This window comes from Arvicola amphibius, chromosome 5, assembly GCF_903992535.2.
Source record: "Arvicola amphibius chromosome 5, mArvAmp1.2, whole genome shotgun sequence".
NCBI classification, from domain to species: Eukaryota; Metazoa; Chordata; class Mammalia; order Rodentia; family Cricetidae; genus Arvicola; species Arvicola amphibius.
In genome coordinates this window covers 148,457,029-148,480,660 of record NC_052051.1, presented here as the reverse complement: position 1 = coordinate 148,480,660, position 23,632 = coordinate 148,457,029, and the positions used below count along the sequence as shown (strand labels likewise).

The 23,632-nt window shown below is 47.1% G+C and overlaps 1 protein-coding gene across 5 annotated transcripts in view; it reads right to left on the bottom strand.

Moving 5' to 3' along the window:
- Positions 1-349: 349 nt before the first annotated feature.
- The window catches only part of Dym (dymeclin), a 267,246-nt gene continuing 243,963 nt past the window's right edge, over positions 350-23,632 (bottom strand). For all 5 annotated transcript variants that reach the window (XM_038330159.1, XM_038330164.1, XM_038330163.1 and 2 more), the window contains one exon: positions 350-733. In XM_038330159.1, coding sequence (XP_038186087.1) covers positions 584-733 — 150 coding nt within the window. In that variant the 3' untranslated portion in view covers positions 350-583. The remainder of the gene's footprint in view (positions 734-23,632) is intronic.

The following is a 23,632-nucleotide window of genomic DNA, read 5'->3' as shown; positions in this document are numbered from 1 at the left end:
AAGAACAGCAGTGCTGGAGAGCTGGTTCAGTGCTAAGGGCACTGCTGCTCTTGCAGAGGACATGAGTTCAGTTCCCAGCACCCATGCGGCAGCTCACAACCTTCTGTAACTCCAGGTCCTGTCTGATGCCCTCTTCTGACTGCTGTGGGCATCAGGCATGCATGTGGTACGCGTGTAAACATGGAGGCAAAAACTCATACGCACAAAATAGAAATAAATCAATCTAAAAACAATTTAAGAAAAAGGGAAATGGCATACACTGTTGACGTGTTTGTCATGTGCCCAAGGCACCAGGATCCTGGGAAAGCTCTAGATTTTGGGTTCAGAAGTTTAGAAATAAGTCACCTACTGAACAGCAAGTTCTCTGTTTATTACTGGGCACCCCCCCTCCCCCCCCGCAGTACAGTCAAAGCCAAGCGACCTACTAACTGGCAGCAATTTCCTGATCCTCAGTGTGAGAGGGGAGCACGCCGTGTGCCCCTCTGTGGCAGAAGACACACCGGCAGTCTGTCTGCTTCTACTCCTAGACATGAAGGAACGAGCAGAGCTGCAGTGCTGGGGGCGGGCGTGGGTGTGCCCCGCTTCAGTCAGAGTCCATGGCAAACAGCTGGATGTCCTGCGGGTTCCAGTACAGGCCTACTGCTGAGTTGTAGACCAGAGACCAGACATAAGGGATGAAAAACTCTTCAGGCTGCTCCTCTTCCACATATCTGAACTTCAGTTCTGGGAATTTCTGCAATGAGAACAGATGACTTTTCACGTACAGGAAGAGCAGCAGTGTGTACAGGGCCCCCCCAGAGTGGCTACAGGCTGAGAGGACCAGGCCTTCACAGATTTTGACTGTCAATGGCTTCTGGGAGAGTGTCACTTACCTGCTGTGCTGGAGAGTTTATGTCAACGTGACATAGGCTAGAGTCATCTAGAGGAGGGAACCCCAACTTAGAAAATGCTTCCGAAAGATCAGGCTGTAGGGTATTTCTTAATTAGTGACTAATAGGGGAGGGCCCAGTCCATTGTGGGTGGTGTCGTTACTAGGCTGGTGGTCCTGGGTTCTACAGGGAAGCAGGCTGAGTAAGCCAGTAAGCAGCACCCTTCCGTGGCCTCTGCATCAGCTCCTGCCTCCAAGTTCCTTCCCTGCTTGAGTTCCTGCCCTCATTATTTTTGGTGATGAGCTGTTGTATTGAACCTTGAGTGAAACAAACCCTTTCCTCTCCAAGTTGCTTTGCTCATGGTGTTTCTTTACAGCAATAGCAACCCTGACTAAGACACCTGAGGCCACAGCAAACAATATAATGACCCTGGCTACTTCAATGAGGAGGGAGGTGAGGTAAAAGGAGGCAGGGCTTTGCTGGGTGGCAGACAAGGTAAACATCTTGTCCTGCTCTGTGTCAAGGCCTGGCTCTTCTTGAGAGACCCTGTCTTGGGGAGTGGGTCATGTTGGAGGTGAGAATCCCTCCTCAAAAATCCTCAGCCTTGCAGGGTGGTGGTGGTGCACGCCTTAAATCCCAGCACTTGGGAGGCTGATGCAGGTGAATCTCTGTGAGTTCAAAATAAGCCTGGTCTGCAGAGCAAGTGACAGGACAGGCTCCAAAGCTACAGAGAAACCCTATCTCAAAAAACAAATAAACAAACAATCCAGCCTTCTCACTGTATGAACTTCACAGAGACAGAGAGACTTTGGTCTGGGCAAGTGCTCATCTGAGTGGCTGTGTTAATTTAGTTGTGTGATAAATTCTTGACAAGAAAGTGATTTTTATTTATTATTAATTAATTCTTTTCAAGACAGGGTTTTTGTGTAGCCATGACTGCCCTGAAACTAGTTCTGTAGACCAGCCTGACCTCGAACTCAAAGAAATCCGCCTGCCTCTGCCTCCCAAGTGCTGGGATTTTTTAAATTGATTTCTATTGAGCTCTACATTTTTCTCTGCTCCCCTCCCTGACTCTCCCTTCCCCTTAAACCCTCTCCCAAGGTCCCCATGCTCCCAATTACTCAGGAGGTCTTGTCTTTTTCTACTTCCCATGTAGATTAGATCCATGTATGTCTCTTAGGGTCCTCATTGTTGTCTAGGTTCTCTGGGGTTGTGATTTGGAGGCTGGTTTTCTTTGCTTTATGTTTAAAAACCACTTAATCCACCATATAAACAAACTGAAAAGTAAAAAAAAAAAATCACATGACTATCTCTTTAGATGCTGAAAAAGCTTTCGACAAAATACAACGTCCCTTCACAATAAAGGTCTCGAAGAGAGCAGGATACAAGGAACACACCTAAACATAATAAAGGCAGTCTACAGCAAGCCAACAGCCAACATCAAACTAAATGGAGAGAAACTTCCAGCGATCCCACTGAAATCAGTAACAAGACAAGGTTGTCCACTCTCTTCATACCTATTCAATATAGTTCTTGAGGTGCTAGCCAGAGCAATAAGACAACAAAAAGAGATCAAGGGGATACAAATCAGAAAAAAAAGCCAAATTCTCACTATTTGCTGATGATATGATAGTTTACATAACTGAGTGCTAGGATTAAAGGCAAGCACCACCACTACCCAGCAAGAAAGTGATTTTTATTTTATTTTTTTTTTAAAGTCCTGAGCCCTGAGCCAAAGGGGGAGGCATGGTTGGTTAGGGAGCAGCTGGCTCTGCAGTCTGGCTTCAGCCTCATTCTACTGGGGACAGAGAGGCCACGTTCCTTCCTCGTAGGACTCTGGGGAACTTGGGCTGACCCTGTATATCATCTAGGGCCCAGGGGCACTCTTCCTGGCCTCTGGGCTGGCAGGCTGGTTGCCTGAGGTAGCACTTAGCACTGTGCCACAGCATCAAACCTTGGCTTCTAGCCTGAATTATTCCTGATTTACTAAGCCACCAGGACAGAGGTCTCTGCCTGTAGCCTGAGGAGCAGCTGGGTCTACTGAAAGCCTTGTGGCCTTTTCCCCAGTCATGGAGGCCCCACCAGGAGAGGCTGTGCTGTGGTAATGCCTACTATAGGTGGGGTGGGGAGAGCGGGGACAAGCCAGGGTCTAGGATGTAGGTGGAAGGCTGAAGGAGAGGGCTGAGAGAGGAGGGAGCAAGGCATCCATACACAACCACTGTGCTCAAAGGTTCAGAGACTTGGTGCTGGCTGTGGCCTACCCAGAGTGCTAACAGGTGTTCATAACGCCCGTGAACAACTGCGTCAGTGAAGGAACCTCCACGTGCTGAGTACTAAGCCTGTCCTAGATGCAGGGCAGATGTGTGAGTTCTGTCATTTCACGGACTCTTATCACTCGGCACATCTGTTTACACCAGTGTCTACTGCTTGGTGCCAGGAGGCCAGGGTGGGCTGGGATTACGGGTGCAGCAGTTCCCGTTCTCATGGAAGGAGAGACAAGCAGCAGTGGGGACTACTGCGAACACTTACAACCAAGGAGAGAGATGCTGCAGGGCCTGCCGTGGTAATGCGTCCAGATGCAGTGGGAAGCCTGTCCTCAAAGGGGCAACAAGTGTGAACCCCAAGTCGTGCTATGTTTGTGAGTCTAGAAGGCAGCAAGAGTGCTAACACTGGCAAGTAGTGTCTGAACCTGGGACACAAAGATCCCTGGACTCGGGACTAAGGTCTTGGGAGTCTTGGGAATGCCCTGTACAGTGACCTCCATCCAAGTGTGGAGACGGAGGCCCTGTGGTTTCTTAGGGGAGGTGGAAACTTTGATCTGAACTTAAATAGTCCTAGCTGGGGGATTCCGAGATTTAGGAAAGGGAGTTCTGGGTAGATGAGGTACACACACATGTGTACACACACACACACACACACACACACACACACACACACACACGTAGACATACACACACACCATAGGAATTTTGAAGTAACAGAATTATAGACTGAAAACACCCATGTGCTAGATCCCAGGGTTCCAGAATGATCTACGAAGGACAGAGTTAAATAGATTATTTTGTGGCAAGGGGAATTTGGAATTATATTCGAAAGCACATAGAGTGTTCTTAAAAAGTGTTCTTTGGCCGGGCGGTGGTGGCACACGCCTTTAATCCCAGCACTCGGGAGGCAGAGGCAGGCGGATCTCTGAGCTCGAGGCCAGCCTGGTCTACAAGAGCTAGTTCCAGGACAGGCTCTAGAAACTACAGGGAAACCCTGTCTCGAAAAAAAAAAAACCCAAAAAAAAAAAAAAAAAAGTGTTCTTTGGTGTTGGACATCACTGCCACACACCACAAGCAGTTAGTTCTGCTTGCTGTGTTGCAGTAACCCCAGCTCTTACTGTTTGGCTCCAGAGTGTCAGCAAAGTACGGACAAGGACCAACCGTTACAATGTAGCAACAGGGACAAGCGAAAGCTACCACCAAGTAGCCGTCCTCAGGCTTCCATCAAGAAGTGCTCCCCACAGCCTCGGGCTAGACAGACAGACACTGTTCTGCTGACGCTGAATCACACCCCACCAGAGGGTCAGTGGGGTCGGCGGGACACAGAGTGATGGGGTGTGGTCCCTGGGATCTGACTGACCAGGTCAGTTAGGAGTGCCAGAGTTCTAGGTACTCTGCCGCTGTGCGGAGATTCAGTTCTCTGAGATGCCACTGAGGATTAGCTCTGGGCAGACTCCAGCACACTGCTGCTCCTTACAACATATTCCCTGCATTTCTGTGAGGCAATGCAGCCATTAAGCAGATTTTTTTTTTCTTGGTTATTGTTAGTATTTAAAATGACTCAGGTCTTGGGAGGGGACACGAGGCCAGCTTTGTGCAATCACTGTCTGTTTGTCTGAGGAGACCGGGTTGCAGTTACAAACCAGACTCCTCTCACTCATAATTATTCTCTAGCGCTAGGGAGGCAGAGGTGGGAGGATCTCTGTGGATTTGAGACCAGTCTGGTCTAAACAGTGATTCTCCGGAATTCTGAGATTATGGCAAAGCAATTTCTAGCTATCATGATTGATTACATTATGAGGCATGTTAAAATGTTTATGTACTCATTTAATCTCTGACAACGAGAAAACTGTTCAGAAAACACATCATTTACTCCTCCCCCCTTCTCTCCCTGCTACTCCTTTCCTTTCCTCCTCCCTTCCTTCCTTAGAGATTTCCTGAGGGCCCAGAGTACAATAATCACAAGACTAAAGGTTCGGCTGTGGCTGAGGTGTGCCCAGGCCCAGAGCTGAAGAGGGTAAGTTTTACCTTCTTACCGGTCACTATGGAAGTCTCATCCTTTGGTCACACGAAGGCTAAACACGGTTTAGTGCTGATGTCTGAGAGTTTGCATTTAGCTGTCTGAACTTCACAGCTGCCCCACACTCTGGCCAGGCCAGCCATGGAAGCACAAACGGGCCTAGCGGAACACCTGACTGACACAGAGGAGGTGTCCGGTGAACACTGGCCGCTGCTACTGACAGAGAAACGACAACAGCGACCAAATATAAGAGACCAGACGCACTGTGACTGAGTCCATGTCTCTCGTGGCCACAGACATTTCTAACAAAGCTATGTCATTGAAAAGAGATGGGTCTGAAGAATGGCCTTCCTTATCTCAGAAGCAAGCCAACAGGAAGGAGGAGAATGGCCCTGAGGCAGATTTACAGTTAAAGTAATGGGGCAGGAGGCCACTTCTACTATTTATTTGAAATTGTTATCATGACACAGGTATTTTTAGTCTTCTTGTAAGATTATGTGGCACCTCAGCAATATCTAAGATGGAGCTGGGGTTGTAGAGCAAGTCCTCTAAGTTGCATGGGACTGGGTAGGTGGGGCTCAACTAAGGGAGGATACTAGCATTTCTGCTTGGAGCCTTCAGGGACAGTTCAGGAGAGTTCTTGGGGGATGTGACATCGACTAAAGTCCCCCCCCCACACGCATGTACACATACACAACACATGCATGCATGTACACATACACACACCTACATGCACACAAAAGTATGAATACTCAGATACACACATACATGCTGTGGGAAATGCTCTTGTACACTGTAAAGATTTGTCATTAATATTAGCTTAATAAAATGCTGATTGGCCAGTAGCCAGGCAGGAGGTATAAGCAGGGCGACCAGACTGGGGGAATTCTGGGAATAGGAAAGGTGACATGCAGTTGCAAGCCAGATGCGGATGAAGCACAATGAGAATGCCATACTGAGAAAAGGTATGAGCCATGTGGCTAAACATAGATAAGAATTATGGGTTAATTTAAGTTGTAAGAGCTACTTAGTAGTAAGTTTGAGCAATAGGCCAGTTTAATATAAGCCTCTGTGTGTTTATTTGGGACTGAACGCTGAGGGATTGGGCAGGACAGAAACTTCTGTCTACACACACACACACACACACACACACACACACACACACACACACACACCCCTTTACCATGAGCACCTTACTGAAGAGAAATGTGGCATTCCCCAGCCCACGGCTTACTGCCATCTCGGCCCTCAGGACTGTTCTGGTTCATTCACTGCACACGAAACCACATGGCAGGTCTCAGAAACCCAGGCACTTTCTGGGCATCTGGCATATCACTGACACTTGCTGAATGTACTTCAGAGCCACACAATAATCTTGGGACAGGTCTCAGAGAAACTATTGTACAGAAAGAGTAGTGACATATAGTCTGCTTAAGTCACCTGCCAAACGGGGCACAGCCTGCAGGATGTGGGACTCTTCCACTGCAGCCTCTCAAACCAAGGATGGGGCTGTCCATTCTCAGAACGCCTGCAGCTAGGGTGGATATGAGATTTCCTCAATAGTCTACTTCAACTTTGGTGCCTGGGTGTCTTCTGCTCTCTGACAGGCCAGGCTAGGACCAGGAGAGCAAGCTGGGCACTTCAGGGTATTTCCCTGGGACTTTGGTTTCTCACTTTGTATAAAATGTAGGACTTATGAATCCTTTCAATTCTGACTGGCTATCAACTGGCCCTAGTGGGGGCTCTAAACCTCTCTATTCCTTGCCATGGCTGCTGACCCCACTGTAACCGTAAGTCAAGCAGGCGCAGGTTTCATACAGCTAGCTTCACAGTAGACACCTATGTTCTCCGAGGTCACTCACCTAGTCTGACCTTCAAGGCCAATTCCTCTAACTAAGACCAATACTAGGTTGTTGTTCAGTGACTCGGTGGTTCAGGAACTTATTACTAAGTACCTTTCCAGGGTTTAGTCTGGCTAATGCTGGCTGATGAAGATCTGATCATTTTACAGACAGAGTTTCCAAGCTGTGGTCTCCTGAGTGTGCACCATGAGTCACAGGGAAGTAGAGGGCAGAGAAGAACAGCATGACACCATGAACACACTGCCACTGTGGGGACAAGTCTGCACAGAAACACAGCACACATGGCTCCAAGACCACAGCACAGCACCTTTCTCTGTGTTTGCTGTCTTTCTCCTTGAGTGAATGACTGAACTGTGAGCTATTATTATTTCCTGTTTTTTTGTCACATGGTTCACAAAGGACTGATGAACAAACAGCGAAGAAAACAGAGACTGTTTTCCAGGCTGGTGATAAGAGGTGAAGTCCCTTCTACTGGACGAGTTATTTGTAAGCCTGGCTGACCTAGCACTCTGAAAGAGCAGATAACAGGCATAAATGTAAGAATTTTCAAAATGCTATTCAGCCAATCTGATGCACAAACTGGGTCTGCACCACAATTAGCATGGCCCCAGCCCCACTACCACAACCTGTCTGGTTAGCTAGAGACTTGAACAGGTATCCCTAAGACCTTCTCTGAGATGTCTTAGGATGCTCAAGAGCCAAGGAAAAGAAAGACACGAGGTTTTATTTAGAGCTAAAGACAGCAGGGACACATTTTGTCAGGATGCAGTCCAAAAATGTCATGTCTGAAAGTCAAATCAAAAACCCAGAAAGACACCCTTCCCTGTACATTCCTTTGCGAGCCTGTGGAGAACGGTAATGCCACCCTGTGTGGCTGAGGGACATCCAGCATCCTCACTGGGGAGCGTCTCCATCCCTGACACACCAACAAATGCTGCCTGGCAGCTGCAAAGGCCAGCTGTGTGCCAGTGGACACCCTCGGGCCATCTCAGCTCCACTTTCTCCTCCTCTACTTTGCCCCGCTGGCACTTCCCAGGCCCCCTTGTGGCTCCTACCAGTGACTTTCGGGTTACTGTGTCCTGAGGACCACTGTGTCCTAGGAAGGGAGAGGTGTTTGAGAGGGACAAGGGTGTTGCCAGGTAGGACATGAGCTCTTCTGGCCCTGGCCAACTCAGGACGGCAGCAGGCTATCTCAGCCCAGGTGGTTCTGGTAGGAGCCCTGGCTTTCACACTTTCTTCAGGATTCCTGGCCTGTGGCTTGGTCCTGACGGGAGAACCCACCTCTGAAGCTAGGAGCTTGGTCTTAGTCCAAAGCTCCTCACAGCAACCCTGCTGTTTTGAGTTTTGGAGCCAGAGGTAATTCTAGATGTTAAAGTGGGGCCGGGAACATTTCTTTTTTATCTATCAGATCCAGTGAAATCAACCTACCACAGTGGGACATCCGGACGCTCTGCTCAAAGAAAAAGCAGAAGTCTGATTTGGTGGAGAGACTTGGATGTAGCAAGCACACCAAAAGCCTACAGCCTGGGTCTGTTGTCAGTCATGTGATCTGGTGAAAACCCACAGGAAGTCAGCGAGCAGATGTAGGGTACAACTGTAATAATTTTATTACCACAGAAGTTCAGCGGAGACTTCCAACTTCCACCTAAAGTCTACAGAGATAGCATCAGACGTCCAGCGAGCACCTGGCAGGGTTCCAAGAAGTTAATGCAATTTACAATCAAACAGCTACACAGCACACTGAAGAAAGTTTTCTGCACACAGTAAGTAGGGTAGACAAGTAGAGGGTGGCCACTGGGTCTGAGGCAGCCAAAACTGGCTGGCAGCTGGGACTGACCAGCAAGCCACTGTCCACAGTGCTGGTTTGTGGTGGGCAGCCTGCTCAGACAGTGGAAAAGTGGCTTCATGAGCCTGTCACAGGGCAGCAAAGAAAACTGTGTTCCTGTGAAGCCCGTGCTTGTATTACAGATGTGGGGATCATCCACCTACCTCAGACATCAGAGTGTCACTGAACAACAACTACATCTGGGTACCGAATCTGGGGCAGCAGAGGGGAGAGAGTCTCTGTGCAGAACTGGGTGGACTCCAGCAGGGGTCACAGGTGCCAGCAGAGCATGGGGAGCTGGGAAGAGGAGGGACCTGAAGACTCCCATGGTCCTGCCTACTACTGGGACCAGAAGAACTAGGCTGGGCATCCGGTGGGAGAAATGGTGAACTGGCAAACCTGGAGGCACCGATGCCATCAGTCCATGTGATTAATGGAAGGGCAGAACGGGTTGCAGATGTGTCAAGATGCAGCCCCCAGCGGAAAGAGGACAAGCACTGAGCAGCGGCGCTGGGGACAAAGTGTGTCTACTTCTCAGGAATCTGTGATTACTACTTTTGTTTCAAAAAGTTTTTATAAATTCTTTACTCATCTTACATGTCTAGGTGTTTTACATGCATGTATGTATGTGCACCAGGGACGTGCCTGGTGCTTGCAGAGACCAGAGGGGGTGTCAAGTTCCCTGGACTGTAGTTAAGAATGGTGGTGAGTCACCATGTGGGTGGGGAATCAAACTTGGGGACTTTCTCAGAGCAGCCAGTGCTCTTAACCACTGAGCCATCTCTCCAGCCTCTACTTTTACTTTTGAGTTAGCAATAGGGGTCTCACTATGCTTTCCAGGTTGGCCTCAAATACTTGTAATCCTAGTACTTGGGTTATTGAGGCACAAGGATTCCAAGTAAATGAGTTCTAGGATGTCCTGGACTATCTAAAGAGACACTGTCTAAAAACAACACTGCTGTCTTACTTTTCTATTGCTGAAACACCACAGCCAAGGCAATTTGTGAAAGAGAGCGTTTACTTGGACTTGGGATTCCAGAAGGTTAGAGTCCATGATGGCAGAGCAAAGGCATGGCAGCAGAACAGCTGAGAGCTCACACCTCAACCAGAAAGCAGGAGGCAGAGAGCATGCTGGGATGGGTATGAGTCTTGCGAAATATCAACGCCCACTCCCTGAGACACAGCTCCTCTAACAAGGCCACACCTCCTAATTCTTCCCATGCAGTTCCATACTGGGGACCAAGTATTCCAACATAACAGCCATTCAAAACACCACAACATAGATAAATAAAAAGAAAACACAAAGCTCTAAATATGGAGCCCATAAGCAGGTGGCTCAGGTCACAGTACACTGCATATCCAGGAATGCAGTTGTTGGCTATGCAGGGGGCCAGCTGGGGCTTTCCAGCGAGCAGGCATAATCCACATGGAGCTCAGAAATGGCTCCACCACTTCTGAGTGTCGACAGTGAGCCTAATGGCTTTTAGCAAAGAGTCCAAGGTTCTTAGGGAGAGTAAAAGATATAAGTTGACACTTCCCACACTGACCAGCAAATCACTGTATTTTTGTTGTTGTTGATGTTGCTTTCATTCTTTAGAAATGCATTATACTAGTTTTTAATATTACATGAAATAATGGGTTTATGACATTTTCATACATATACACAGTGAACTGTACATTGAGCATACCCCTCCCAGCCACAACTTGAGGCTCAATGAGTGAAGCCTGAGCAGGTATCCCTGCTGGGACCTTCGGCCCAAGGAAAGGATAGAGGCTTTCCTTTGGCTTCAGTCCTCAATGTCTCATTGCTGGGTGCTTGTGGCTGCCTGGAGCAGAAAGGGTAAGCCCTCTGCCTGCAGGGGTAGGGGGAAACTGGCTGATGTGGAGTGGCCAGCAGCAGGTTAGGTACACAGCACAGAACTGTCTGTAAAACTTTTGCTACAAACTGGCCCGGAGGGGATTCAGGGACAACTAGAACTGTGCCCTTCCCTTCTGAGGGGAGCTTATCACAGAAGGGTGGTAGATGCTTGGACGGAAGGAGTGGGCTTGCAGAGTATGTGTGATCTGACAACACCACCAGATTACCCCCCCCCCCATGCCTAACAGATGTGCCCTTAGTATGCAAGAGCATGGCCAGAGGCTTAACAGGTCAGAGAGTGATATATAAAATAAAATAAAAATGCTTGGGGCTGGAGAGACAGCTCAGTGGTTAAGAGCATTGCTTGCTCTTGCAGAAAACCCAGGTTTGGTTCCCACCATCCACATGGCTGCTCACAATCATCCGCAGCTCTAGTTCTAGGGATCTGATGCCCTCTTCAGGCCTCCACAGGGACCAGGCACGCAAGTGGTGCTTGGACAGACATGCAGGCAAACACCCAGATACACATAATAAAATTATTTTCAAACACTAAAAGAAGAACGTTTGGAAAGGGTCCTGCACACTGGATGAGTTAGTGGAGCAGTGGTCCAGAGTTTTCTGGGACAAATGAGCTTTATAAAGTCCATGGCCCCAAGGAGAAATGAGCTGTGCTGTTTGCAACTCAGAGATACTTCAGTCTGCCCTCAGACATACATGGGCCATGGTATGGATGTTGTATTTCACACAGCTCTCAATACGGTAAAGGAAGTGAACCCTCTCACAGATATACTCGTTATGGGGTGAGGGGCTACAGTGAAGTTCAGTGCATAAAATAAAAAAATTCCATTTTCAGCGAGTTCTTTATCAGATTCTTGTTCAGGTTGCAGTGAGGGTAAAGAAGGCAATGCGAGGCCTCGAATGTAAGCTTGAACTGCTTATCTGCAATCATTCGTCTTCATGCTAATTTTTCCAGACTAATTTGTGAACGAGGGAGATGGGTGAAGAATTAGAAGCAGGTTCTGTATCATATTTAGTTAAATTCATGAAGAATAAGGATCTATGCCATATTTGAGATGTGTGTACAGGGAGATGCAGAGGATGACGGGACAAGGACAGGCAGGAGACTCATCGGTGACCTCCAGCCTTTGCCACGTATGTTGCAGAGGTATTTGGAAAGGGAATTCCAGCAAAGACAGTCTGAAATAAGATGTCTGTGCCTTCTTGGGAGGTAGAGTCTCTGAACATTCTTTGTATTTAAGCTGCAAGCAAATTTGATGATCCCTAGGCTTCCACAGGAACCTGTCACTGTTAGCAAACCTGCCTTGGTTATTCCTTAGCAAGGGGGAGCCAGGTGTGGTCAGCACTCATTGGTGCCCATCTCAGCAGAGGACTCTCCTCTGCTCACAGGAGGAACTGTCTGCTCCGGGCAGTATGTGGAAAGCTTTGGAAAGCTTTGTGGCTGCTAAGCTGCCTTCTTCAGTACACAGAAAGGGAATCAGACTGAAACCCCGTGTGTGTGTGTGTGTGTGTGTGTGTGTGTGTAGCAGTGAATGTCAAGCAAGCTCTGTGAAGGACCTACAACCCTAAATTCATAATTTTTTGGGTTGGGGTGGGTGGGAAGGCTGATATAGCTCTCACTATGTAGCCTGGATTGCTCTGGAATTCAGTGTGTAGCTCAGGGTAGCCTTGAACTTATGGCAACTCTCCTGTCTTAGCCTCCTAGTACTGGGATTATGAGTCACCACACATAGTTCCGAATCCACAAATTTTATGGCACAAAAGAGAAAGAAACTCCACCGCTGTGCTTCCCATGGATGGGTTTCCCAGTGACCATGGAGGCTGAACCTGTGGCTTCCCTGCCTGGTAACACATGGTTACACAACACAAGTCATCTCTGAATTCAAAGCACATCACGTGGTTTGCTTATAATTTCAAAGCCACAAGGACTAAAGTCAGTGTTCCGCATCACCGACTGGGCTGGCCCTGCAAGGCAGACAGCAAGGCTCGGTGGATACACAATTCCTGAGGGTTTCCCTAAACACCCCAGCAAGTTAGCTGTCACCTCTGCTCTTGTCTTCCTGAAACAAAGCAGTCACCCAAAGAATCAAAGAACACCAAAGGTTCTTGGAGTCCTTTACCCCAGCACCGTTATAGAACAACCAAAGAGACTGTGACCACTGTCACACTGCTAATACTGCCGACTGTTTTCAAAGCGTTAAAGACAGGATGATAAGCAGGGCAGGAGATGCCATCACAGATCAAATATGATCCAGACACCAGTCGGATGCCACCAAGGAAAGTACTTGCAGAAACCCGAGAACAGCGGAAGTAGCATGATCTCTCGTCTACGAAGCCTGTTCCTTCCTTTCCCATTCACAATTCCTGCACCAAAAAGCGGAGCCAGGTGCGTCCAACCATTGACATTGTGACATGAGGTTGTCATCTACAAAGTTCAACCTGGAGAACTACAAATCGAATTTAAAAAAAAAGTTTACAATTCTGAAGTTCAGGATTTTGTGTTGTGCCACCTTCTCAGCCCTCCCGGGTGGTCGGCGCTTTAGGCATCACCACTCTGGCTAACTGTAAAAACTGGCCACCATATCCAAACCCAGGGATCTGAGCTGGTTTCAGAGCAGGTTAGAGAGTTAACTGACGGTACAGATCCATTCAGTCTCTGATTGTTAGTGAAGGGCACTAAGTGTCTTCACAGCTCACGTTTTTATGAATGAGAACAAGACAGAGGCCGTGTCACGGAAGCGTATGACTCAGGTGGCGAAGCAGTGACACTGGGATGACGTTAGAGAGGAGGCACACATGCTGGGAGGAGGGCTGGTATCTGTGGCCACAGCGCCACAGATGAGCACACACAGCCTACGGGCAGAGCTGCAGAACGGTAGCCAGGCAAGGAGCTGGACACCTTGGTGTTTTAACTGTCTACACGGTAGCTATGGATGCTGAGGAGAGGGAGTTGAGATGTGTAATACCAAATAGCCACTCAGGGCCAGGGGCTTGCAAGCGGCTGTGCCAGGCATAACACTGATCTGCCCTGCCTTGTTTCTCCAGCTGAGATAGACTGTGCTGGCACTGCACACTCTCTATGGCAGCTGTCGTATTTACCAATTATTTGGAAGTGGAATAAATACACTGATGAGGAAGCACAGACTCATGGCCAGCACCACTGCCGTCTAGGCTGGGAATGGAGGGAAATCCAGGCCCCATGAATTTCTAGCAGGCTCTCTGACAGTACCAAAGTTAGACACAAAGTGTCACCTCAACAGTTTGCGAGCCACTGCAGCTGATGACGCCTGCTCTAAGCAGTGAGGGGGGAACGAGGCTGCAGACCGGCCGGGATACCGAAGTGGTTTCTATAGGCAGACTGCGCTTGCTACATGGCGCTGCAGAAGGCCCCAAGAAGCTCTGCCTGTAAGGATGGACAACTGCGCGCAGAGCTCTCTCCTCCTGCTCTGGGCTCTATCGTTATTTACTTTAAGCACGCGGAACACCTGCGGATGCGGCACGTGAAGGCCAGCAGTCGTTCCCAAAGCACAAGGAGCCATGGTTTACAGCACAGGCTTCCTGGCTCTGAATCCCCATCTGTCAATGGGGACGGAGGCATCGCTTATCTCCTCTATGTTCAGGGAACAACCATGGATAATTCAATTGCTTATATGCTGCAAGCATGAAAATTAAACAAAATTGGAATTCACCTTGAGAATAATCGCATCTCAAAGGATCTCTCAAAAAGGAAATTCTGAGTTTAAACAATTAACTTTCTGTATTTTAGAAACGGTTCCAGGAAGCAAACTATAAAAGATTCTTTTATTTGGATTTATTTGTAGCAAAGAATACAGAATGCACTTTTTATTTAAAAAAAAAATCAAAATTCCATTCTAACAAAATTAAAAAAAAAAAAAGCCAAAAAAAAAAAAAAAAAAAAAAAAAAAAGAAAACCAAACAAAAATACAACCAAATAATCCCTCCCCCTCAAACAAAACCAACAAAAACCAAGGCGAAAATCATGAGTCCCCAGGGGAGAATCAATGACTGCTCGGCATCAAGGCCATGAAAACACTGCTCTGAAGCCTGGGTTCTCTGGGGCGGTTCACCTGTGGACACGTCTACAAGTCCTGGGATTCTACCGAGCGAAGAAGGATGCTGTGGTACACAAGCCAGGAGCTCCTTCTTGCAAGGCCAGGGACTGCATCCGTCTCCTGCTCACAAGGTGAATCACAAGGGGGTGAGGTCACGAGGGACCATGAGTGGGATTACTGACCTAGTAAAAGAGACCCTAGAGAGCTAGCTACTTCCTTCCACAGTTAGGAGGGGAGACTAGACAGCAAATCTTCCAGAGCCTCGGTCTTAGATTTCTGGCTCCCAGAGCCGGGAGAAATCAATTCTGTTGTTTCCGAGCAGTTTCCAGTGCTGTGCTTAGTAGAACAGGACAAAAGGTGCTAAAGATGCGTCCTTCTCTGTGCTGATTATAACTGCTATATAACTATATATTAGTATATGTATTTCTTTGTCATCTGGCTAACGGGTGGGTCTTCATGATTACTTGTGACCACACTGGGATCCTAACCAAACGGCCAACCCTTGGTTTTGCTGGCTCTTCTGGTGGCTGGAGCTCAGTGGCAGTGAGAGCCGAGGATGCGGATACACTACAGTTTGCTGTTCTGGGGGAGGGGTCTGTACACTGAAAATTTACTCAGAAAGACTGCAGGCCAAACATCCTGCCTGGGACAAATACCTGCAGACACAAAAGTAGAGAGGACAGTTTGGTTAACTCTGTGTGCCCACTGCCAGCGCCAGTCATTAGCTCTTGTTTCATTTGCCTCAACCTCTTTCTTCTGAATTGTTTTGGTGCCATTCTGGGCATCATAAGTTTCATCTGAGTATTATCAAACTGGTGAGAATAAATTAAATTACAGGGTGACCCTTTGTACTATAAAAGCATTTAATGAAATGGTCTCTGGCCTCTGTGAGTGCACCATTTTCTTGGTCCGCTAAGATAAATCCCTAAAGCATTCTCTAACGTGGCTTTAATGTGACAAGCACCTTGTAGGAGTGACATACTAGGAGCCAACTCTGATCCCTTGTATGCGAGGGTCTCCACAGGTGGCTGTATGTGACCTCTCAGCTTTGCTTGGTACCTCTCCTGGGCACAACCACCAGCCTCTTCCTAGAGAGACCCCAGGTCTTCTGTGCCCTTCACGCTCATCTACAGTGACTCTGGGACAGTCCCGAAGAAGAGGGCATTAGGAAGGCTCTGTGTGTAGAGAGAATTATTCATAAGTGTATCCAAGTAAGAACAGGTTCAGAATCCCCCACACAGGGTGGTGAGGGGATATGAGCCAAAAGGCATCATGAAATGTCATGGTGACCGCTGTGACGGAGCTGACAGCCTCTGTACCAGGTGTGGCCAGAAGACAGCCAACACAACCCCAAGAAGACAGGTAAGCGCCTGTAATCCCAGCACTTGGGAGGTAGAGGCAGGCGGTTCAGGAGTCAAGGCCAGCCTCATAACTATACAACAAGTTTGAGGCTACATAAAATCCTAAATAAACAAATGAACAACCAAACAACAAAAGGCAAGGCAGTGCCTCCTCTCATGGAGGCCTGAGAAGGGAGAAATTATGCAGGCTTTGAGTGGCAGCAAATGAGGGTGCTCTGTAAACGAGGGTAGGAACTGGGCATAGAAGGGGACGGGAGGACAAGACAGACAGGACTAACAGAACAGAGCAGAGGCAGACCACACGGAGGTTGCAGCCAGCGGCTCCCTGGGTGGATATGAAGGAGGGCAGCGTGAAGGAAGAAAGGCCCAAGCCTAGGCCACATCCAGGGCCATGAAGCAGCTGGACTATGACTGGAAGGCTCAAGGGATGAGTGCCATGGTCCAGACAGAGGGAAAGGGCGGGGAACCAAGAAGGGAGAAGAACAAAGAGACTAGAAGACTAGAAAGGGGAAGGGAGATGTGGCAGGGACCTGCAGGTGCAGACAGCCACCCGAGTTGCCTCTGCAGAGGTCAGGTGCTGAGCTTTGTGACTTTTTTTTTTTTTTTTTTTTAACTAGGAACAAAGAAGAGAAGTAGAATTCCATTTCCACCATGGGGTTGGTTCTAATGTGCCTTTATCTCTCAGTTGTGGTTTCTGCAGCCAGGTCACCTCTGGGAATGGGTCTGTATAGCTGACTTCAGGGGCCTGAAGGGGCATCAGGGGACCGTTGAGCCAGAATGAGCAAGTGGTCTGAAGACTTGTCAAACCTTAATTCCATTTTCAAGCGGAGAAAGGGTGGTCTGAAAGTGTGGGTCGGCTTTTCTAATGCAGTTCCTTAGTTCTGCACTTTAATCTTAGCTCATTAGCTCTGTGAACATTAGACCCCGTAACAATGGCTTAGGAACAACCACAGAATCCTTGTCACCCAAGATGACCTTTCTGCATGTTTACCAGCTCCCAGCCAAGGCCTACTGGTAACATCCTTGTCAGCCCCCAGGCCTGGGGCCCACACAGGCCAGGCGGGGTTGCTCCTTCCTGCCTCAAGGGAAACCAGCACACTCACTGCCTTCACAGGGCTCAGGAAATGCTGAAGCCTCAACAGTTTTGGGGCAAGAGGCATAAAGCACCCTAACTAGAGAGCTCCATTCTAGCTAGCAGTCAAGCCTAGCCCCCAAGCACAGCAATGTGTCCCCTCCCCTTGCATGTGGCACAGAGGGAATGAAAACCTCCAGTGCAGAAACCGACTCCATTCCAGAAATGGGGCTTGAGTGGTAGCGAGGGCTTTATGATGGACCCAGAAAGCCATTTAGACAAGTTGCCTTAATGTGAGCAAGAAGGCATCAGAATGTCCACTCAGGGCCTTCCTGTATGGACCTGCACGGCCACCGCTACCAATGATAATGCTCTCATCTTCCTCCTTCCTCCGGGCAAAGCCAGAGGAAGTTGAAGCCTAATAAACAAGACTTGCCCCAAAGTACTCCCACTGTTAGGGCAGAGGTGACAGTAAGAGAACAAGCATGCATTTGGCACATTACATACACACCCAAACATACAGACACACACACTCACTCTTCCAAGGAAGCTCCACGGAAAAACCTCCACTGTCCCATTAGCCCACCAAGCACAGGCTGTGAAGAGTCAAGCCAGATTATGAGGATGAGCAGACATTTCCTACCCTATCCTCAACTGCTGAAAAACTAGGCTAGGAAGTTGTCCTGTTTGTTGTCTTGTTGGTTTTTTTTTTTTTTTGAGACAGAATCTCTTTATTATATACCCCTGGCTGTCCTGGAACTCACTCTGTAGACCAGGCTGGCCTCAAACTTGCAGAGAGTCACCTGCCTCTGCCTACTGAGTGCCAGGATTAAAGCCCATACTACCACACATAGCAGTAATCTAACTTTATAGAAACTAGACACTAAGTGGCCAATCTCGAAGACTAGGTTTTAAATGATTTTACTTCTGAATCAAATTAATAATTTATAAGCTTATATAGACTCTTATTATACAAATTACATAAAATTTAATCAGAACAACTTCTATTCCTATAAAAGTAGTATCCTGGAAAGATTCTAGATTGGAAACACACATTCTGATTCAAGTAGAATGTGTCCGTGTGAGCTGTTTGCCTAGCATGTTCAAGACCCTGGGTTCAATGCCCAGCATTAGAAAAGGAGGAGGGAAAAAGAATAGGATGTTTTATGGGCCATTCACTAGTAGTGGAAACCTCTGAGACTCTAGTTGTCCAGAATGGTGCCTCCTCTAGCCCCTCAAACTTACAACTCTGGAAGGAAGGAACTGTCTTCTGATTAAACACACAGACCTCAGTAGCCGAAGAAGAGCAGTTCTGGAAACACTCACTGTCACAGGAGCCTTCTGTTTCCTCAAGAGAGCAACAGTAGAGAACGTCACACCCGCTTTCTGAGGGGGCACTCTTAATTTTCAGCTATGAGCTATTTGATTAAAACCAACTTGAAAACCAAACTAGCCTGAGAGGGAGGACTCCGCAGTCTGCGGCAAGAGCACTGTGCTCTTATCGAGTCAACGGGACCGCCAGGCTTCAGCATCTGCACCCTGAACACGTCCGATCCCCAGTCAAGACTGCAGTTTATCTCACTTGTCAACACAGCTCCGCCATCCAGTTACGGAACTAGTTCATATGCAATCGTCACGTAATGATTAACTTGCCCCTTCACAAGAGTATCCTCAGGGGAAAGTAAGCTCCAGACAAATTATTGTCTTAAACTTTTTATTTGTGTGACTTAAGCTAGCAACATCCTCTCATCACCATGCCTGGCTTATAGTCTCAATTCTGAAAGTAACAAACTGTTCAAGATACACTTAGAAATTACTTGTTTAGTTAGTTATTGCTAGATCAGGATAGTAAGTGAAAAGCAAAACCATTTCAAACTATTCACAGACAAATCACAAGCTTTGCTTATAGTGCTTATTTATTTATTTATTTATTCATTTATTTATGGGGGGGTCAGTAAAGAAGTTTGTGATGGCTCAGCGGGTAAAGGGCTTATACTGTCAAGCTAATGGCCTGAGTTCCACCCTCAGGATCCACAGTGGAAGGAGAGCTCACTCCTGAGGGCTGATTCACCTACCTGCACACACGTGCTGTGTCTGCCACATACACATAACTAACTAGAAGATCAGCTCAAGGCTGCTCTTAGCTACAGGAAGAGTTGTCACATAGCAAAACCAAGAAGCACAACTAAGTCAAGCAAACATCCCCTCTAGACCTTTAATTGCATTTATTATGACCTTGTCTAACTCCTCTCTGTCTCTCTCTCTCTCTCTCTCTCTCTCTCTCTCTCTCTCTCTCTCGATTTATTTATACAACATTCTGCTTCCATATATGCCTGCACGCCAAGAGAGGGCGACAGATCTCATTACAGATGGCTGTGAGCCGCCATGTGGTTGCTGGGAATTGAACTCAGGACCTCTGGAAGAGCAACCAGCACTCTTAACCACTGAGCCATCTCTCCAGCCCTGTTTTGGTTTTTTTTTGAGACAGGGTTTCTCTGTAAATATGGAGCCTGTCCTGGAACTCGCTCTGTAGACCAGGCTGGCCTCAAACTCACAGATATCCACCTGTCTCTGCCTCCTGAATGGTGGGATTAAAGGCATGCGCCACCACCACCCAGCTCATCTTTCTTTAAAAAAAAAAAAGAAAAGAAAATGTTTAGCACATTCTTCATAATTCAATAAAAATGTACTATACTATTTGTTGGAGAAATGTTTTAAAATATGATTAATATATCCCTTTTATTCAAATATAGCAACAGTGGTGATATCTTTCTTTCTTTAGTTCTGAGGGTGGTGTGTGTGTGTGGGTAGACATAAATCACTTGACAGTACAGAGAAAAGATTGGTGAGATAATTTGACCTTCAGATAAAAATGAAATGAGAGAATTTACATAGTTGATAATATTTTTGCCTTCACTGTTTCTGTTGCTCACTACTCTTTGCCCCTCCCTACTTTACATTAAACAGAGTCATTAGGGAACCCCACTCCCACCTCTCAATCTTTTTTAAACTCTACAATTGATTAAAGAAGCACCACATCCCTCGAAAAACTCAATCCAATGAGTGTGATCAGCAGGCAGGTGCTGTGCACAGTGTGGAAACACTGGATACTCACGTCACTTGTCAGGGCAGAAGGGAGACGGACAGCCTATGACTGTACTGTGTGGAACTATGTGCAGTTAAAACTACCAGCTGTTAAAAAAAAAAGCTACCAGCTGTTTATTTACAGAGCTTTCCATTTAATGTATCCAGACATGGTTGACTGTCGTCAATTGAAACTATAGAAAACAAGTTTCAAGACCTCAGCAGATAAAGGGGAACCCCTTGTTCATGTGTTCAGCTTTAAGACATATGCCAAACTTTAAGAGATATGCCAAGTATCTGTAATTTGGAATCTTTTAAATTTTCTAAAAGTGTTTTTGATGACCACATCATACCTCTGTATTGCCTATATATTTATTTATTTATTTTGATCTCTCTATTATGTAGCTCTGGTTGTCTTTGAACTCACAGAAACTTGCCTCTACTGCCTCCAGAATGCTGGGATTAAAGGCCTGCATCACCAAACTTGAATGGTTTTATTTATTTATTTTCACAGGGTCTAAATATGTAGCCTACACTGGGCTAGAATTCACTATGTAATCCAAGCTGGCCTCCGACCTGCAGCCCTGCTATTTCAGCCTCCTCAGCCAGGCTCATAGGCACACACTACTCTTGGCTATACTCCTTTTCCTATCCCTGCTCCTGATCCTACATCAAGCTCTTTATGAGTATTGCCAAGGTCTACCTTGTGGCTACTATCATCAAATTTTAGCAGATGACCTTCTTTACTTAAGACTATTCCTGCCCAGCCCACGAGATTAAAGAGGCACACAGTGTGTGCCTACTGTATGCAGGGTTCCATGGTGGGTGTTGGGGAGATAAGAAGGCAATGGACAGGCTCCAGGGACATAAGGATAAGCATCTTGGCAGAGGCAGCAGGTCAGCAGCAAACCCTGGGTAAGATATACTTACTGACGTGCTCATGAAAACACGAGTGAACTCTAAACTATTATAAATAAAGCATATTTTAAAGGAAGCACGCTAACTTTGCTATGATTCCAGAATAAAATAGCGAGTTAATTCACCAACAAGGAAAGATACTCAGTGACTTATCTGCTTTGGAAGATAGGACCAGGTCTTGGGGACTGCAGCAGTGCACCATGGGAAGGTGTGGGGTGAAGTGTGGTCACCTCAAATGGAAGGCAAGCTTTTATTGGCCCTCATGAGAATCATAGGGCCCAAGGGAAAAAAAAAAGGCCAATGAGGGTACAGCCACATTTGAGGAGCGGGGAGGGCTAAGAGTTATCTCCCCCCACCACATTTAGGAGCAGAACTGATTTCCGAATGGCCAGCAGTTAAACACTGTCACAGACACACATACAAGGGAGAAACAGGCAGGGTTCCAGAATACTGAGCCTCCAGGACCACACCTCAGAGGGCAGTCCCTACTGCCATAGGCCACTCAGGCCTCTGACATATTCTGCCAGTCTGAGAGGGAGTGGGCCAGAGAAGGACTCTGAATGAATAGACATGTCATGAATGTCAACCGTCAGACTTGAGGGGCTGATCATTAATAAGAGGGGGCTATCTAGCTTTCTGGAGGCAGATTTGGATAGAACATTGGACAGAGAAGTGTCATTGTATCTCTGAGCACAAAGAAGTCCAGCAGAGCTAGTGGCACACACCTTTAATCCCAGCACTCAGGAAGCAGAGGCAGGTGAATCTCTGTGAATTCAAGGCCAGCCTAGTCAACAGAGCCAGTTCCAGGACAGCCAGGCTATTAACTCAGAGAAACCCAGTCTCAGAGAGAGAGAGAGGAGAGAGAGGAGAGGAGGGAGGGAGAGAGAGGAGGGAGGAGGGAGAGAGAGAGAGAGAGAGAGAGAGAGAGAGAGAGAGAGAGAGAGAGAGAGAGAGAGAATATCGAATATCCTGAAGTCTGGACCTACATTGGTCCCTGCTGAGCTTGTGACCTTTGTCAGTCATTTCTCATTTTCCTATACATAAAAGAATTGAAATGGATGGCTCAAGCATTTGTCTTCTCTTATTATTCAAACTAATGCTGCTAAGGACAAGATTCTTTCAAAAAATAATTTACTTACTTAATGTGTGCAGTTGCTTTGCCTGCATGTATGTCTATGCCTTATGTGCATGTTGCCTGTGAAGGCCACAAGATGGTGATGGATCCTCTGGAACTAGAGTTACAGATGGCTGTGAGCCACCAATGGTGCTGGGAACTGAACCCAGATCCTCTGTAAGAGCAATGAGTGCTCTTAACTGCTGAACCTCTGTCCACTTCTTTAAAAACCAAGGAAGTTGAGGCCCCAGTCCTCTGTGGCTTGCTTTAAACAACAACAGCACTTCCTATAGACTAAGCTGGAGGCTGGAGAAAGGATGCTAGCCAACACTGCTTCTCTGAAATAGCCACAATATCCAACATCTTTCTTCTTCTTTTTTTATTAGTTAGTCTGTGCAGCTGGAAGTGAGGGATGTTAAGATGAAACAACCAAAAACATGTGAATGTATTGATACTTAGCAGTTTGTTGGATGTAAAAATCACATGCAGTCCTCACAGACTGACAAGAATGGGTAATTCAGTTTCCTCTCCAGGAGGGAATGCAAGTGACACAATCCTAAACTACCTTTGTGACTCCACATGTCCCACTCCACACTCCACACACAGCACGTCTGCACGGAACTGACAAATCTTTTCATTAAAGATGCATGTAAAGGAATCTTAAAGACACTAGGAATGGGGAAATACACAAAGACAAGTTTTCAATAAAAATACCGATAACAGAATGTATAGTGAGCAAATGGGCAGAGCAAAGAAAACAAAAGGACAGTAAGCTGGTTATGATCTTCAAAGCCTGGCCGGGCTTCTTTAAACCACACTACTGACATATTTACCTGTCTGTGTGGGGCACTGTGTGGCTCAGATGAGCTAACCAAGTCCTGGGAGAGTTAGTAACATGCTCATGAAAATGCAAGTAAACTGTAAACTACTAGAAATGAAATCGTATTTTAAAGCAAGCAGGCTAATCTTGCTATGTTTCTTTCCCAAATAAAAAAGCAAGCAAATTTACCACCAAAGAAAGTCTCTGAGTAATTCATGTGTCCTGGAAGGCAGGCCAGGGCCTTGGGCCATCTCTGGGTTTAGGTACTTCCCTTGCTGGCCTGGACAAGGGGCTTTACATTTCTCAAGAGGACACCAGGTCCTGGGACTGCCCCAACTTTTCTTCAGGGTCACGACCTCGGCAGACTTGTAAAAGTTCTTAAGAGACACGGAACAGCAGCAGTCAGATGTGTTGTTTTCTGTCCTTCCCAGGCTAATGAGGACAAGTGGCCCTCAATTTCCACTGCTGCTGACA